General features: G+C 39.9%; 1 protein-coding gene across 1 annotated transcript in view; it reads left to right on the top strand.

The window, feature by feature from the left end:
• The window catches only part of LOC127571029 (histone-lysine N-methyltransferase 2C-like), a 355346-nt gene that overhangs the window by 82617 nt on the left and 255262 nt on the right, over positions 1-17467 (top strand). Inside the window, 1 exon segment of the mRNA XM_052017016.1 lies at positions 16699-16781. Within this exon segment, the coding sequence (XP_051872976.1) occupies positions 16699-16781 (83 nt within the window).

Genomic DNA, 17467 nt, shown 5'->3' with positions numbered 1-17467 from the left:
TGAGGTTTAAGGGACTTCCAAATGTTGCTGGAGTTCAGGTGTTTAAAACCATGCAGCTTGCACAAGAAAACTGCTGGAAACCAGGTGAAAGCCACTTGGCCCACTCTGCCATTCAATAAGGTCACACCTGCTCTAATTGCAATCTCACCTCCATGTTTCTTTGCTCAAGAAGGGGTAATCCTGGAAACTATTGACCAGTGAGTTTCACGTCAGTGGTAGGAAAACTATGGCTTAAAGTATGGCTTAATTAGTGACAGTTAGCATGGCTTTGTGTGGGGCATGTCATGTCTTATTACCTTAATTGATTTTTTTTCGAGGAGGTGACTAAGGTGATTGAAGGTAGAGCTGTGTCTACGTTGGTTTTAGTAAGGATTTGACAAGGTCCCTCATGGTAGGCTCCTCTAGAAGATGAAGATGCATGGGATCCACAGAGACTTGGCCATTTTGGATTCAGAATTGGCTTGCTCATAGAGGATAGTGGTCGATGCGACTTATTCTGGTGGAGGTCCGTGACTAGTGGTGTTCTGCAGGTTTGTAATGTATACTTGGATGAAAATGTGGATGGGTGTGTCAGTAAGTTTGCAGATGACACAGATCGTTGTGGACAGTGGAGAAAGTTGCCAAAGGATACAGCGGGATATGGAGCTTAATCCAGCCAAATGTGAGGTGTTGCAGTTTGGGAGATCAAATGTAAAAGGAAAGTACACAGTTAATGGCAGGATCCTTAACAGTGTTGATGTACAAAGGGATCTTGGGGTCCAAGTCCATAGCTCCCTGAAAGTGGCTGCACAAGCCAATAGGGCGGTAAAGAAGGCGTCTGGCATGCTTGCCTTTATTGGTCGAGGCATTGTGTTCAAGAGTCACAAAATTATGTTGCAGCTTTATAAAACTCTGGTTAGGCTGCATCTGGAGTATTGCATTCAATTCTGGTCACCCTATTAGAGGAAGGATGTGGATGGTTTGGAAGAGGTTTACCAGGATGCTGCTTGGGTTAGAGGGCATCCGCTATTTGGACAAACTAGGGTTATTTTCTCTGGCGTGTCAGAGGCTGAGGGGGAGACCTGAGAAGTTTATCAGATTATGAGAGACGTGGATAGAGTAGACAGCCGGTATCTTTTTCCCAGGGTCGAAATCTCTAATACTGGAGGGCATGCATTTAAGGTGAGGGGGGAAAATTCAAAGGAGATATGCAGGGCAAGTTTTTTTTAAAGAGTGGTGGGTGCCTGGAATACGCTGGCAGATGTGGTGGTGGAGGCAGATACGATAGAGGTGTTTAAGAGGCTCCTGGGCACATGAAAATGCAGAGAATGGAGGGATATTGACCATCTGTAGGTAGAAGGGATTAGATGTCATTAGCTTAATTAGTTTGACACAACATCGTGGGCCGAAGGGTCTGTTCCTGTGCTATATTGTTCTATGTTCTAATTCCACAAGTCCATTTACCTTATCAATAATTTGTTTACCTCCGTGACCCTTTGAGAAATAATTCTAAAGAGCCATGACCCTCTGGGGGTGGGGCGGGAGGGATATTTTGCCTCACCACTGTCTTAAAACAGTGACCCCTTATTTAAAACAGTACACATTAGTTCTAGAAGATAAGAGACCTGCAGATGCTGGAATTTGGAACAAAAAGGAAAACACTAGATGAACTCAGCAGCCCAAGCAGCATTTGCAAAGGCAAAATGTCCAACTTGATGTTTCGGGTTGAGACCCTGCATTCATTCTAGATTTTCCCACTAAGTGAATGTAATTTTGCTGAGTTTCATCCTCATAATACCTTCTAGCTATTTCTCAGAGGTTACTTGTACCCTCTTTCATGCAGGCTGATGCAAGATACCATTTGAAATCATCTGTCATTGCCTTGTTTTCTGTTATTAATTCTCCAAACTCAATTCCACGCAAGGATATATAGTTGGGATGAATACAGGCCATTCTCAAATAATTCCAAATGTTTATTTTAAAAATTAAACTTTTTGTCATTTTTGTTTAAAAGAAACCAGATTTATATAAACAGCTGAAGCTTTGCAAGCATGATTTGTCAACAAGAATGTCATAGCTCCCAATGCAAGTATAATTTCATTCGATGAGAAAAGCTCGAGTTGCATTCTGTTTGTATGGCAAATTCCTATTGTTGCAAGGAATGATACAGGGTACTAGAAGGTAGAACCTCATTCAGATTGCTAAACTACTGTGAAATCTATCCATTGTTAATAAATCTATTATCATATTACAAACTGTTAAAATGAATTTTTCCCCATGTTTAATTTTTAATACAAAAAATGTTTAATTTTTACCCATCAAAGTCTTCATTAGAATCTTGCTTCATTGGAACCTTGGTCCCCTTTATGCTGACTTTCTGAATATATAAAAATGTTGTATAGTTTTCACTTTTTTTTTTCTTTCCTGTTCCCTATCTGTGCCTCTTGTTTCACTTTCTCTGCCAGAATGCTGGATTTCTATTTTGCATTGCATTTATGTAAGCTTTGATGCTGTCTTTTATTGATCAAGTATGCATGCTGCACCTCTGCCTTTTAAGTACTCTTCTTGCAACTTATTAAATACTTTGAGTGTTGTTTATTTGCAGGATTGCTTTTTTAAACTTCTCTGCTGGCTTAACTGTACATTAGAGAAATGGAGAAACCAATGCAGATTGGTGATTGCTTTGCAGAGCACCAGCATTCAGTCTTCAGGGTACTTTTAGCTTCCTGTTGCCTGTCACTTTAATTCTCCATCCCATTTCCACTCTGACCTCCGTCTGTGATCTCCTGTACTGTTATAACAAGATCCAATGCAAGCGTGAGGTACAGCACCTCCTCTTCTTTCTGGGCATATTGTAGTCTTCTGGACTCTGTCGGATTCTACAACTTCGGCTAACTTGCTTTCTTTGTCTGTATCATAACGGGCAATTTCTGCTGCAAGCCATCCATCTGTGATAATGAACTGTTTTTCACTCTAAGTTGGTGGAGTTTAACCTCTTGGGCTTGTCCCATGCCCTGCAGTTTTGCAACTTTTATACTTCTTTAGAGTCATGGTGTCATACGGCACAGAAAACAGCTTTTCAGCCCACTGTGTCCACGACTAGCCTTTTGCTCATCTACACCAATCCCATTTGTCTGCATGAGGTCGTTGTCCTTCTATGGCTTGCCTAATTAAGTACCTGTCTAAATATCTCCTGAACATATCTCTGACAGTATGCTCCAAATATTAATCAAACCATGCAAAAAACAAAAATCTTCACTTATTTCCTTTAAAACTCCTTCCTCTCACCTTAAACCTATGCCCTCTTGTTTTTGATACATCCACCATGGGAAAAAGATTTTGACCATTTATCCTTTCTATACCTGATAGAGGTATAATTTTATATACCTCTCAGGTTGCCACCTTTGTTCCAGGGAAAATAAACCTAGCTTATTCAGTCTCCGTATAACCCAATGCAGGCCGTATCCTGGTGAATCTCCTCTGCTCTCTCTCCATTTTGCATTTTCACCAATCAACCAACAATAATTTGTATTATCATCCTATAAATCTCCCATTAACCCATTCACCTGAGGACTTGTACAGTTTACTGTAGTCAACTAACTTCTGAACTCCCTCAATTTTTCAGTTTAAAATTTAAACCCTTAATTTTAAATTTGGAGGGAAAGCATGGTAATGGTTAGTTTCCAAGCTGCTCCTTTACTATGAGATTCTTAATTGAGGTTACTAAACCTAAAATGGCATGTCCTAACAGGTCAGCTGTGAAATATATATTGTTTTAGAAAACTTAACAAATCATTCTTGGGATTCATTCCCTTCATTGCTGATCTCTTTTTTTCAGTTGAAGTGAAAACCTATAATTACAGCTTTTGCTGCATGCTTCCTCATCTGTTATATATCTGATATGATTTGCTTTCATTGGGATTGGTGAATACTGACACTGGTGGAGGAAATATTCCCTGTTTCTGAGGCTCCTTGCCTTGATCAGCAATATGTTGTACTCTTTTCAAAAAGTTTGGAAGTTGCTTTGGAGTATTATTGCATTTTTAAGAACAACCTTAAGCACTACTCATCTGATATTGCCAAATTGGTAGACTTAGTTCTTTTTCAGTTGCAAATGTGATTGGAAAGAAAGTAAGATAGTAGGGTAAATTGAGCATTCGTACCTATCAAATTAGGTGCAGCTGAATTGGCTTTATGGTTTCCTTTTGTTTAATCTTGTCACTGGTCTCAAGGTAAATGGCCTTGATTAGTTCAAACATCATGTGGTTAAGGGTCATTTTTACCCTGGCTTCATAGTATTTGTTAGGTCTTTTTGTACATCTAACTGTCTACATTACTTCATTTCTGATAGTCATAGAGATCTAGATTTAATCAGGGCAATTGTTTGAGAAATTTGCATCTTGAGTGCATACTTGCGGAAAATGATGGTGAGGATTTCTACATTTTATACTGGTGCACATTTGATCATGTTCTGTGCTTTGGTCTTCCTCCTGGTTAAAGAAAATTACCTTTTTATTATGGACCTTATCCTAATTAAACTGATGATTGAGCTTTAGTAGAAATCAGACTTAAATTGTTGGAGCATTGTGAATTGAATTAATAGTAAATTCACAAGTTGATTTCTTAAGTAGCAAAGTGAGTATTCAAGGTGTGTATTTTGGCTAGGAACCCATCACTTAGTCGTACAGTACATCTTTGCTTACTATGAGACTAAGGAAGCTATTTAGACCTTTGGGTCTGTGCTGTTTTACGGCATAACCATCCATTCCCCCTAATTCCCCTGTAGTCCTGCTACTTTATTCTCTTGCACATGCCCATCAACTGCCCTTTGCTTTTGCTTTCTATGTTAAGAGATAATTTATGTTAAGTGGCCAATTAACCACCAGGATGTCTTTGGAATGTGGTGAGGAAACTGGAGCACCCAGAGGAAACCCATAAGGTCATGGGGAGAATGTATAAACTCTGTGCAGACAGCACTCGGGGTCAGGAATGAACCCCTTCCCTGATGTTGTGAGACAACAGTGCTGAGTCCAAAGGAAATGGAAACAGGAATAGGCCATTCAGTTCCTTGAGCCTGACTCAATAGGGTCATAGAGTTGTATAGAATGGAAACAGGCCCTCCAGCTGACCAACTTGCCTCACTGAGCTAGTCCCATTTGCTTATGTTAAACCATAATCCCTCTATACCTTTCCTATCCATGTACATCTACAAAAGTTGCTATTGTACCTGTCTCTTCCACTTCCTCTGGCAGCTCATTCCACATACCCAGTACCGTCTATGGAAAAAGTTGCCCCTCATGTCCCCTTTAAATCTTTTCCCTCTCACCTTAAATCTATGCCCTATAGCTTTAGACTTTGGGGAAGAAGACTGACCATTCACATCTGAGCTGACATTCCTGCCCTTTCCCCATATCACTCATTCCCTTACTGATGAGAAATCTTTCTATGTGAGCCTAAAGTATACTCAAGGACTCCGTCTCTATAGCCCTCTATGGCAAGAAGTTCCAAAGACTGTGTTTTCCCCTCAGAAGAAATTCTTCCACATCTGTCTTAAATGGGAAGCTTTTATTCTGAGACCTCTGGCTCCTACTTTCCTGTCAGAGGAAACCTCCTCTCAGTACTTAGCCTATCTAGACTTCTAAGAATCTTTGTTTCAATAAGTTCATCCCACATTCTTCCAAATTGTAACGAACTCGTTTTAACATTTCCGTGTAGGACACCACCTCCACACCAGAGATCATACTAGTGACTCTTTTCTGTACTGCCTCCAATGAAGAAATATCTATCTTTAAACAAGGGGAACATTGTTTCTTGTCGTACTTTGGAGTGCTGTGTACAGTTTCATTAAGATTTCCCTAATTTTACAATATAACTTCATTGAAATGAGGGCTAATGTTCCATTAACTTCCCTTCATTACCCGCTGCACTTGTGTGCTAGCTTTCTGTGCTTCATGTTGGTGCTGCAGTTTTTCTCCATTTAATTCCACCTTAAAAAAAAATTCCAAAGTAATACTCTTTTGTGCAAAAATGAAAAACCACATTATATTCCATTTGCAACTTCTTGTCTTCTCACCTAACCTATCAATACCTCTCCTGTGAGCTCTTTGGATCCTCTTTGCAACTTATTTCCCACCTATTTTTGTGTCACATGTAAATTTGGCTACCAAACATTTGCTGCCTTTCTCAGTCATCAATAGATGTTGTAAATGGTTAGAGTCCTAGCACTGATCCCTGTGGTATCCCACTGGCCATAGTGCCAACCTTAAAATGACCCCCTTAGTTCTCCGTGATGCTTCCTGCCTGTTTGCCAATCCTACCAATATGTTATCTCCAACACTATGTGCACTTAAGTTGTGACTTAACCTTCTGTGAAGCACCTTGTTGAATGCCTTCTGTAAGTCCAAATACACTACATCAATTGGTTCACTTTTATCTACTCTAGTTGAGATTTCTTCAAAAACTTTTTTTTAAATTATCAGACACTTTTCCCCTTCAGGCAGTATTGCTGATTCTGGTTGATCAGGTTGTGATTTTCAAAATACTATTAATAATTGATCCATGGTTCAAGGTAACAAGATTCATGACACCCATCTTGTAATTGTGCCTTTTATCTGGACAGTTTAGTTAATTGACCTACATTACACAAGAAAACGGGGTCGGGAGGCCACCAAAGCCTTCAAGCCTGCCCCACTATTTTATACATTCATGGCTGATCTATGCTGGCCTCAACTCTTCTGTACCTCTTTTGTACCCCTGTATTCCTTGATTGATGAAATACTTAATCCTGCTCTGCTTTAAATATTTCTAAAGATCAAGCTTCAACCACCTGCCATGAGAAATTTCTATGTACCTCTGTTTTAAGACCAGCCCCTTATCTTGTAGTTGCGTCCCCTTCTTTGAGACTCTCCTAGTGAAAACGTACGAACAGTTACCCTGTCAAGCCCCTTATGATCTTGTATGTTTGAATAAGGTCACCTCTCCTCCTCCTAAACTCCAAGGAATCTTCACCTCATTGTGGCCCTTGCAATTTATTTGTCTATCTGCACTGCACTTTCTCTGTAACTGTATATTCTGCATTCTGTTTTTTGCTTTTTGTACTACCTCGATGTACTTGTGGAATGATCTGGATGGCATGGAAGCAAAAGCTTTTCACTGTATATCGGCATGTGACAACAATAAACCAATTACCAATACAGGCCAAAACTATTTTGTTGTACAACCTTTTCATCAGGAATTAGCCTGGTGAATCTCCTTTGTACTGCCTCTAATGTTACAATATCTTTTTTAGGTAGGGCGACCAAAACTGTACCCAATATTCCAGATGCCGCCTCACCAACACCCTGTATAATTGCAACAAAACCTCCCTATTCTTAAACTCCAACCTCTTTGCAATGAAGGCCGAAATGCCATTTGCTGCCTTAGTTACATGTTGGACCTGCCTGCCAGCTATCTGTAATTCATGCACTGAAACAACTTGATCCTTCTGTTCTTCACTTCTCCGGAGTCTCTATCCATTTAGATTATCTACCTTTAGATTTTTCTTACCAAAGTGCATCACCTCGCACTTCCCCATATTAAATTTCATTTGCTAGTCTTCTGCCCACTCACTTGATCTGTCCATATCCTGCTGCAGACCAGGAACTGATCCCTGTGGTACTCCACTAGTTAAGTCCTTCCAGTCTGAAAGGGATCCAGTTATTTCAAGACACAAATTCTGCAGATACTGGAATCTGGAGCAATACACAAAAAGTGCTGGAGGAACTCAGCAGGTGAGGCAGCATCCATGGAGGGAAATAAACAGTTGATGTTTCAGACTGAGACCCTTCTTCAGGACTGGAAAGGAAGAGGGCAGAAGCCAGAATAAGAAGGTAGGGGGAGGAGCACACAGGCAGGGGATAGGTGAGTTTAGGTGGGAGGGGGAGAAGATGTAATAAACTGAGAGGTGATGAGTAAAAGAGGGAAAGGGCTGAAGAAGAAGGAATCCAATAGGAGAGGGCAGTGGACCATGGAATAAAGGATGGAGGAGGAGAGGAGATGGGCAGGTCATCAAGGTGGGGGAAAGGAGCTACTGGAATAAGGGAAGACGGGAGTTAGGGGGAAGAAAAAGAAGGTGTGGGGTTACTAGAAAGAGAAATCTATGTTGAGACCATCAGGTTGGAGACTTCCAAAGCGGAATATGAGGTGGTGTTCCTCCAGCCTACATTTGGCCTCAACGTGGCAATAGAGGAGGCCATGGATAGACAGGCAGGTATGGTAGTGTAGCAGTTAGCGTAACGCTATCACAGTGCCAGCGACCCGGGTTCAAATCTGGCCACTGTCTGTAAGGAGTTTGTACATTCTCCCCGTGTCTGCGTGGGTTTCCTCTGGGTGCTCCGGTTTCCTCCCACATTCCAAAGACGTACAGGTTAGGAAGTTGTGGGCATGCTATGTTGGTGCCAGAAGCGTGGCTACAGTTGCGGGCTGTCCCCAGAACGCTACGCAAAAAGATGTATTTCACTGTGTGTTTTGCTGTACATGTGACTAATAAAGATAGATCTTATGTCAGTGTGGAAGTGGGATGTGGAATTGAATTGGGTGGCCACTGGAAGGTCCTGGCTGTTGTGGTGGATGGAGTGAAGGTGCGCTCGACGAAGTGGTCACCCAATCTGCGTCAGGTCTCACTGATGTATAGGAGGCCACACTGGATACAATAAATGGCACCCTTGGACTCTCAGGTGAAGTGCTGCCTCACCTGGAACGATTATCTGGGACCCTGAATGGTGGTGATGGAGGTGGTGTAGGGACAGGTGTAGCACTTGGTACAGTTGCAGGCATATGTGCCAAGGTGGTTATCAGTGGGTAGGGATGAGTGGACAAGGGAGTCACAGAGAGAGCAGCCAGTTTTCAATCCATTCTAACATACATCCTCTGATACCATGGACTTTTAATTTGTGCACCAGCCTCTGATGCCTCTTGTCAAATGCCTTTTGGAAATCTAAATACCCTACATCTACAAGTTCCCCTCTATTAACCCTTCCTGGTACATCCAGAATTCAAGTAAATTTGTTATATATCATTTGCTTTTCATAAAACAGTGTTCTAGGACCTGACAAGTGTGTCCAGCTTTTTCTGCTTATTTTTCTTTCTTTTTCAATCTTTTTATTAATTTCAAATTAGTATACATAATAATAGTAATTATACACATATAAAGAGATCGGGATTACAGTAATAACAGTTAACATATACAAACATAAAGAGTAAAATATGTAATCTGAACCTCCCAATCTCTTAATAATTGAAAAAGATTTAAAAGAAATTTGATAATATGAGGGGGGGGAAAACCCAAACTTAAAAAAAAGTAACAAAACAAAATGAACGGTAATAATAAACAAAAACTAACCAAGAACTAAACAAAAGCTGGGCTGTCGTATTTCATCGATTTAAAAAAAAATTTCATTAACTCCGCTCTATATTATATTTCATAGTGTAAGAAGATCCAGGTGGTCTGGTCAATTGGGCAGAATGGGGAAAGGAATTTAATCTGGAGAATTGTGTGGTAATGCATTACCATGAGACGCAACAAGGAAAGGAGATATTGAGTGATGTGTAAGAGAGGAGGGGTCTTGGAATGTATGTACACAGATCATCAAAAGTATCAGGCAGACAATAAGGGGATTAAGAGAAGCACAAGGTGTGTTATATTTTATTAGCTGAGGCATAGACTATAAGAGCAAGGAGGTTTACTAGAGATGTGTAATGCTAGTTTGGTCATGGGAATACTGTACACAGTTCTGGCCACTGCATTAAGGAAAAATGCAATTCTAGTATAAAGCATGCTGGTGAAATTTAGTGGTGCTGCTGAGACTGGAAACGGGCTATTAGGAAAGATTGCACAAGCTCGAGTTGTTTTCTTTGAAACGGAGGGGTTTTGGAAGAGAATTGCAGGTACTGGAAATCTAAAATATAAAATAACAGAAAATGTTGGAAATACTCAGCAGGTCACATGTATCTGTGGGAAAAGAAACAGTTAACATTTCAGGTCAAAGACCTTCATTCAGAACTGGAAAGGAGGTAAAAGCTTGTTAAGCTGCAGGGAGGGTGGATGGGGGGGAGGGGTAAAACCAGAGTGACTTTGGTGGTGGGGGTAGGATGTAAACAAAGTTATCTGGTCAATGAATGGGAGAAATTAGAGTGAGAACATAGACCAAACAATGTACGAGCTGCAAAATACTACAGAGCAGGAAGACGTGCCTGGTGGGTGAGGGGGCCACAATCCACGATGCTGTTCAGGTGAAGGGTCTCGACCCCAAAATGTCAACTGTCCATTTCCCTCCATAGATGTTGCCTGACCCACCCAGTTCCTGCAGCATTTTGTTTGTTGCTCCAGATTCTAGCATTTGCAGTCTCTCTTGTCTCCATTTTGTTGCTCTACTGCAATGTCTCTTCAAGGTCTGCCCATTTTGAAGGTTTCCTCCTCTCTTTGGGTATTCTGTGAGACCATTTCTCACTGCTCCCCCTCTGAGAGTTCAATTGAACGTGGTCTCGGAGTCTTGGTAACAGGTTCAGTGGGAATCTAGGGGGAAACTCCCATTATGCAGACTTCTACCTTGCACAATTATGGTTGTTGATCAGTCATTTTAGCTCAAGGATATCACTGTAGGACTTTTTGAAAACACTGCCAGGCCTAACTGTCTACACCCACTTCATCAATGGACTCATCATAAAGTCAAAAGTGGGGATGTCAGCTGATGATTATAGAGTATTCAGTTCAGGTTGTAATACTTCACATAATGAAGCAATGTGTGTGTCCACGTGTGGCATGTGTTAACTTGCATCAAAACCTTGATGAAACTGAGGCCTTAATATCTACCAAGGGATCTAACAGTATTACCATCATCAAATCACTCACCATCTGTATTCTGGGGTGGGGTTCAATGTGGATCAGAGAGTTAACTGGTGCAGCCTTATAACTGATTACATGACAGACCAATGGCCATATAGCTCATCTCATTTGTTTTGACTGCTGATGTACACCTTCTAAGGCTTCATGCCTTTCACTGAATGATGAAGTGTTACCACTCCAATTCAGTCACTTTCAGAATTGCTAATTCAGAATAGACATAGCTTGGGTGGTTAGAATAATAGAAAAGTTAATGTACTCCAGCAGAAAGGGAGGTTTTCTTCCATACAGTGATGGGGTAGGGGACTGGGAGAAGAGATTTTGCTGCAGATTGTTTCTTTGATTAAACTCTGTGACTGGTTTTATTGCTCAGAAACATGCCTCTCTAAATTGAACTGTCAAGAATAAAACAAAAAAAAAGTGTATAAGGAAGTAGAAAAGTGACTAACTTGATCAATAGAATATTTACAATATTCCAGAGCAATGCACCATGTCCACGAGTCAATGCTTACTCTTGTTTTCAGATCGTAAGCATTGTGTGTGGAAATAATAGCAGTCTGATTTTAAGGTCTCTGCCATTTTTGTATTAAATCAGTGCAAAATTTCTTGGAGTACACCAACCTTGATATTTTTATCAACTTTTTACATGCATCGTTACTCTGCACAGCCATATTACTTCATTTGTTATGATTAGTTCAATTATGTCCTGAGGGTCAGCTGTAATGAGTTTCTGCATAGTAATGATTAAAAGCCTTGCATTATTTTGATTTTTTTCCAGACAAAAAAAACAAGGTAACAAGTAAATAAAAAGTAGAGCAGTTTTAAGTATTGGTCTAAGGCAGTATCCAACCTTTGTGACAAAAGCATGTTTGATGGAGGATTTTGAGTAAGTGCAGTTGATGAAGCTATAACTGACCACTGAATTAACAGTCAGTTGTGGCTTGAGAGCTATATCAGATCATTGAATTGTTCCAGGGATAACATTTGTGATTTATAATAAAAACTTTCTCCAGGGTCACTTATTTCTAGTAACTAAATAAGCTCAAAATAAAATTGGAATTTGACTTATTTTACCGATAGGAATGATGATGTTTCAGAGAACAATAACAGTTACTTGAGTTGCACACAGATGGGCGACTACAATTCCGCGGGGAGGTGATTATTGACTGAAATAGAATGAATTAACATTTTTCATGGAACTTTGTAAGTTGAAGCAATTAATCTGAACATTTCACTTTTATTGGAAGCCTGATTTTCTCATCCAACAAAGGCAGCCTTAATTTATGTAGCAGGTGACTCTGTGCTACAGCCGTTCAGGTAATGGAAATTCACCATTCACAAATCACCACACAAAAATTTGAGAAATGGAATAAAATTAACTCTCAAGGAATTTGTGGGGGGGGGAGGAGGTAGATATAATCTTTTTTCAACTCTTGATTCTTGGCATATCAGATGAAGCAGCTTTATGTTACAGAAGATCACAATAAGACTGTGTTTTCTAGGAGCACAACTCCCCTGTGTAAGGTGGGGGTCACCTCTATACAAAAATCCCAAAGCACTTGAGGTACAAGGCAAACTGCCAGAAAGACGAATGAGGTAGTTCATAAAAGTTTGGTTCAAGAAATGAATTTTAAGAATTTTGAAGAAGTGAGAGGTGCAAGGGTTAGGGAAGGAACTCGGGGACTTCCACAGGCTTTTGAAGGCAATTCCATTGTCAAATGAGGGGATAAGCTGTAAAAAGTGGCACAGAAAACTGTAGGATAAGTTGTAGTTGTGGAACTAGTGTCAGGAATGGCTATTGAGAAATTTTAAAGGCTGTGGCAAATGTTTTATCTTGTATTGGCAAAGCAGTAGTGAACGTAAATACATAGGGCAAAATGTGTTACATGTGCTGCAACTGACTGAAATAAGCATCATTAACGGTGCTTGGCAAATGGATATGGTGGCCAAATCCTGTTTTCTGAATAATCCCCTCAGGAAGTATAACAGAGTATCAGTTTTATGGGCACTTTACAATTCTGAATTTTGAGAGAAATTCCTTGGTGGCATGTTGTTTGTTTTAGAGTGAATCAATAAAGTTGATTGTAACTGACACTTAAAAGGCAGTTAATGTAAATGTTTGAAGAGACTATTCAGTGAGAAGAGCCTCAGCTTATTTGGGTAATAGAAAAAGTAATAATGATCACTGGGCTGGGGTCTGCCTAGATTTACTTTATTGTTTATACTGGGATATGTCTTGTATGAAAAACTATATGCCTAATCTACTGGTGTGAAGTGTTGAGTTAGGGGTGTAGGTGGGGTCATGGTTGCGTTTTTTTTTGTGCTACAGGTGGCCCCTGCATTTGTGTGTGGGGAAGAGATTGGTGTTCTGAAAGAACTGTCCATGACACGAAGCTGTGTCATTTGTGCACGTGTCAAGAATTGTGAGTTTAATAAAAATAATTTTTGCATTTATTTACTTTTTTCTCTCAGATTCTGTGAGAGTGAAGTTTTATTCCACATCTCAAATTTTTGGGTAATGATTTGAGAATTCTGTAATGGCAAATTCCTGTTACCTGAATAGCCATAATGCACAGGTTCCCTGTGCTTATCAGATGCTCTGGGCTGAAAGTCGTGGATTTCTCACAGCCCTACCCCAAGTAACTTCCACAAGGATCGTCTTTAATTATATCTTGCGTGATACTTTGAGGTTTTGACTTGAGAGTAAATCATTATCTAGTTATTGGACATTTGAGAACATGGGGTATAGAGAAATTCTGAATATGCAACTTCACATCCAATTTCATGTATGAGAATTGCTCATAGATGCATTCATACTTCATTAAATTTTTAACGTTTCAAGTTGTATTTTGTTTTGAAATGAGTTGGTGAAAACTTGTTTTTTTTTAAACTGAAATCTGGCCGCTGGTTTGTGTTAATAGTGATTTTGTTCAGTGTTAGGTTAGTAACACTTGGTTTATAGTTTATTACCTGAGGGTTATACCTGTCGGTGTTGTTCACATTCAGACAAGAAGATCAAAAGCTCAGAATTTATCTTTGTCTGTGCTACAAAAATGAAAGGTCTGATCTTGCACCATTTTTCTACTATAAACAGTACTTAAACCAGAATCTATATATTCAATGACTGCCTCCTCAGCTTTCTGAGGTAGAAAATTCAAAGGTTCACAACTTCCTGAGAGAAGAGATCCCATTGTAAATATTCTGATTCTGAAACTCTGCAACTGGTTCTAGATATCCTGCCAGGGGAAACATTCTTCATCTAACCCACCAGTGTCCTGCAGGATCTTCTCTTTACTACAGTGAGTGTAGGCCAGCCCGCTCAAACTTTCTTCATCTTGGGAATCAATCTAGTGAACCTTCTGCACTGACTTCAATGCAAATAAGTCCTCACATAGGAAGACCAAAACTATATACATTTCTCCAGGTTCAGTCTTGTCAACATCCTGTAAAGTTGCATCAAAGCTTCCCTATTTTTACATCCCACCTCTAACAAAAAAGGCTAACAATCCATTAGCATTCCTTACTCTATCAGAATGCTGATGTCTGAACTTTGAGCTGTTTTGTACCACGTTGGTTATTTCTTGCTGGTCCTGTGACCTCGAATTGCTCAAACTCTGGTCTTTTGTCAGTTCTTTGCCATACAATTTCTGCAGCTCTTCTGTGTTATTGGAAGTCATGTACATTGTCATAATTTTATCTATGCATTATTCCTTGTTGCATGGATTGCACCATGCCAAGAGGTACTGAATAAGGCCATGTCTATGTTTATCTTTTCCAAATTTCCTGAATGATGGTTTTGTCATTGCTGCCTGGCTCAGTGATTTGCATCATTAAGTGCTGCAGGATGTAAGTGTTCTTAATGGTAGAACCCTGGACAATATTGTGCCACGGGGGAGCAGAAGTGCTACTTGGATATTGTCAGCCACTTCCTCAGTAAACCAGATGTCCAGGGATGTTGATGAGCAAGGCTCTGTTGTCCAGCTTATTTCTTTTGCAGTATTATTCAGCAAAGGGCAGAGAAACAATGTGGTGTAATCTCAGAAGAACAGTGTTATTCAGAATCTTTTGTTAGATCACATTACAGGAAGATTGGTGCCTTACTGCCCTTCTGGAACCCATGGAATCTGTGTAAGAGTAAGAGGCTTAAGTTTTAGGTCACCCTCAACATTGCCTTGAGGGAGAAGAGTAAGGTGACCTTTGGCGGCCTTCAAGCCTGGAGCAGTTTTCTTATCTCTCAACATTTGCTTCCTAAAGAACCTCGCCTCACTCTTGTTCAACATTTTAAGGAAGTAGCCACCTTCTGTGATGATTTATTTTGGCTCCTTTGGGAAAATATCCTTTCTCCCTAGTATCTGCATTTGCTGCCTCCCTTGCAAAATGAATATAATGCGGGTTTGTACAGTTATTTCAACATTCAAACTAGACGTCTGGTCTTTAATGTGTTGGCACTTTGAAAGATTCATTACAATCCATGTTCTTTCAAATCTTACCATTACCAGCTTTGTGATGGGCCATCATCGGTCTCTGGCACGTGTCATTGATTCTGATTGTCTAAGCTCATGCTTTTTACTCGTACAGCTTTTCATCACGTTCACTGCCCTTCTGGAAGTAATATTTTGCTGCAACTAATAAGAGGTCTGTTTCCAACAGCCAATTGTGTCAAGGGCATTATACATTTTTTATCAAGCACTTGTGTCATTGTCTGCAAAAGAAATCTGTTTCAGTGCAATTGTCAGAAATGGTGATCTTTGACGCACTTCTACCTGGGATTTTAGTTGTTGGCTCGTGCTAATATCAACATTCCTACCTCTCTTTGCACTCTCTAACGTTTAAGAATTGTTTATTTATAGTGTAAAAGGTATTATAAATGGAGTCAATTATGTTGTACCAAAAATTTGCTAGTTGATTGTTTGTAAATTAATGGTTAGAATTCCGGATTCCCAGTGTTCACCATGGTAGTTAAGAAATGCAAACTGGAGGCACTTTGATACAGCCAATGGGGGAAAAACAGACCATTGGATTAGTCAAATGTGTGATGAATGAGGAGCATTTGTTGAGGTCTAGGAACAGTTTACTTCCATCTACCATTCATCTAAGGAAAGTGTGGTGTTCTCAGAGAAGGGTAGGTGACAGACTTAAAAGAATGAAACACTTTCTCTAGAGGGAGAAAGGAGGGAAAATTGAGATTTCCAAAGTATTTTTGGAAGTTAGAAGTTTTTTCCTGCAATATATTTCCTTTATTATTTAATTCTATTTTAATGAGCTAATATTTTCCTCATAATATACCAGGGGAGTAAAAGATTTTTTAAAAAAAACATAAGATGCTGGAGGAAGTGAGTAAGTCAGGCAGCTTCTGTGGAAGGGAATGGACAATCAATGTTTCGGGGTTGAGACCCTTCATCTGTACTGAAAAATAGATGGGAGATAACCAGTATTAAAAAGGTGAAAGGAAGGTTTGGGTCAAGAGTTAACAAGCGATGGGTAGATCCAGGTGACGAGCAGATGGAGGAGGGAAGAGTGGAAATAGCGACAAAAGCTGGGAGGTGATAGGTGGAGGTGACAAAGGGATGAAGGTGATGGAATCTGATAGGGGAAGACGGAGCATGGAATCAAGTAAGGGAGATGGGGAGGGCAGATGGGAACAGTGGGGGAGGGGAATGAATGGAAGTGTGTGGTTGATGGGCAGATAGTGGGTGGAGGAGGGGAAAGAAGCAGGATGATGGGGGCTGGGAGCAACTGAAATATTAGGGAAGGTGAGGTATACAAAATAAGGTAACTTACTGTCTGTGAGGTGAATCCATTCTACTTTGTAACATTTGACTCATCTTTCATGATTGCAGGTCTCGAAGCAGGGGGAAGATGGTTGTTGAAGATGATGACAGTATGGATGGGTTGGAGACAACAGAAAATGCAATGGAAACAGGTAAGAAATTACATTGTCCTATTACTTTAACATTATCTTCTTTTGAAAACCATTTTCTTGTGCTGCACTTTGTACTTGGAATCTACATTTCCTAAGTGGCAATTTCAATGTTAAAAGCTCTGACTCATTACCAATACAATTCTTGGGCAAAAGTTTTGTACAATATGATCTCCTCTGAGTTTACCTAATCCATCAGATTTGCTTTAGAAATTAGATGATTTGGAACAGGGGAAACTAAGAGAAGATTTATTTGGAGCTTTTAAAATTTTGTTGTAGGATTGAACTGAAGAGACTTTGGATGGAGTGAGTTATCAATTTAAAATTGTCGTAGAGAATAGTCAAGGAGAAATAGAAAATATTTGTATTGGAATATGGTGAGCTTTGGTTCAGGAAGTGGTGAAATAGTCCTTCATGTGTCAAACTGACTTTCTGACCAAAGTAACTATAGTGCTAGTTACTCATCATTATTGGGTCAAAATCCTGAAATTTCCAACCCAGTTGTGGAATTGTTGCCAGGGCTGCAGTTCAGTGAGTGCCCACCACTGACATGTCAGAAATTTCTTTTGATGGTAGGTTGATGTTCAGTGCTTTCCAAACTGATGTGTAAATTTATATCCCTTCAGTCCCATTAATTTCTCCAATATTAATGTGTAACTATAATCCTTCTCTTGTTTCTGGGACATTTT

The sequence above is a fragment of the Pristis pectinata genome, chromosome 5 (assembly GCF_009764475.1).
Source record: "Pristis pectinata isolate sPriPec2 chromosome 5, sPriPec2.1.pri, whole genome shotgun sequence".
Lineage (NCBI taxonomy): Eukaryota > Metazoa > Chordata > Chondrichthyes > Rhinopristiformes > Pristidae > Pristis > Pristis pectinata.
This window is presented reverse-complemented; position numbering and strand designations above follow the sequence as displayed.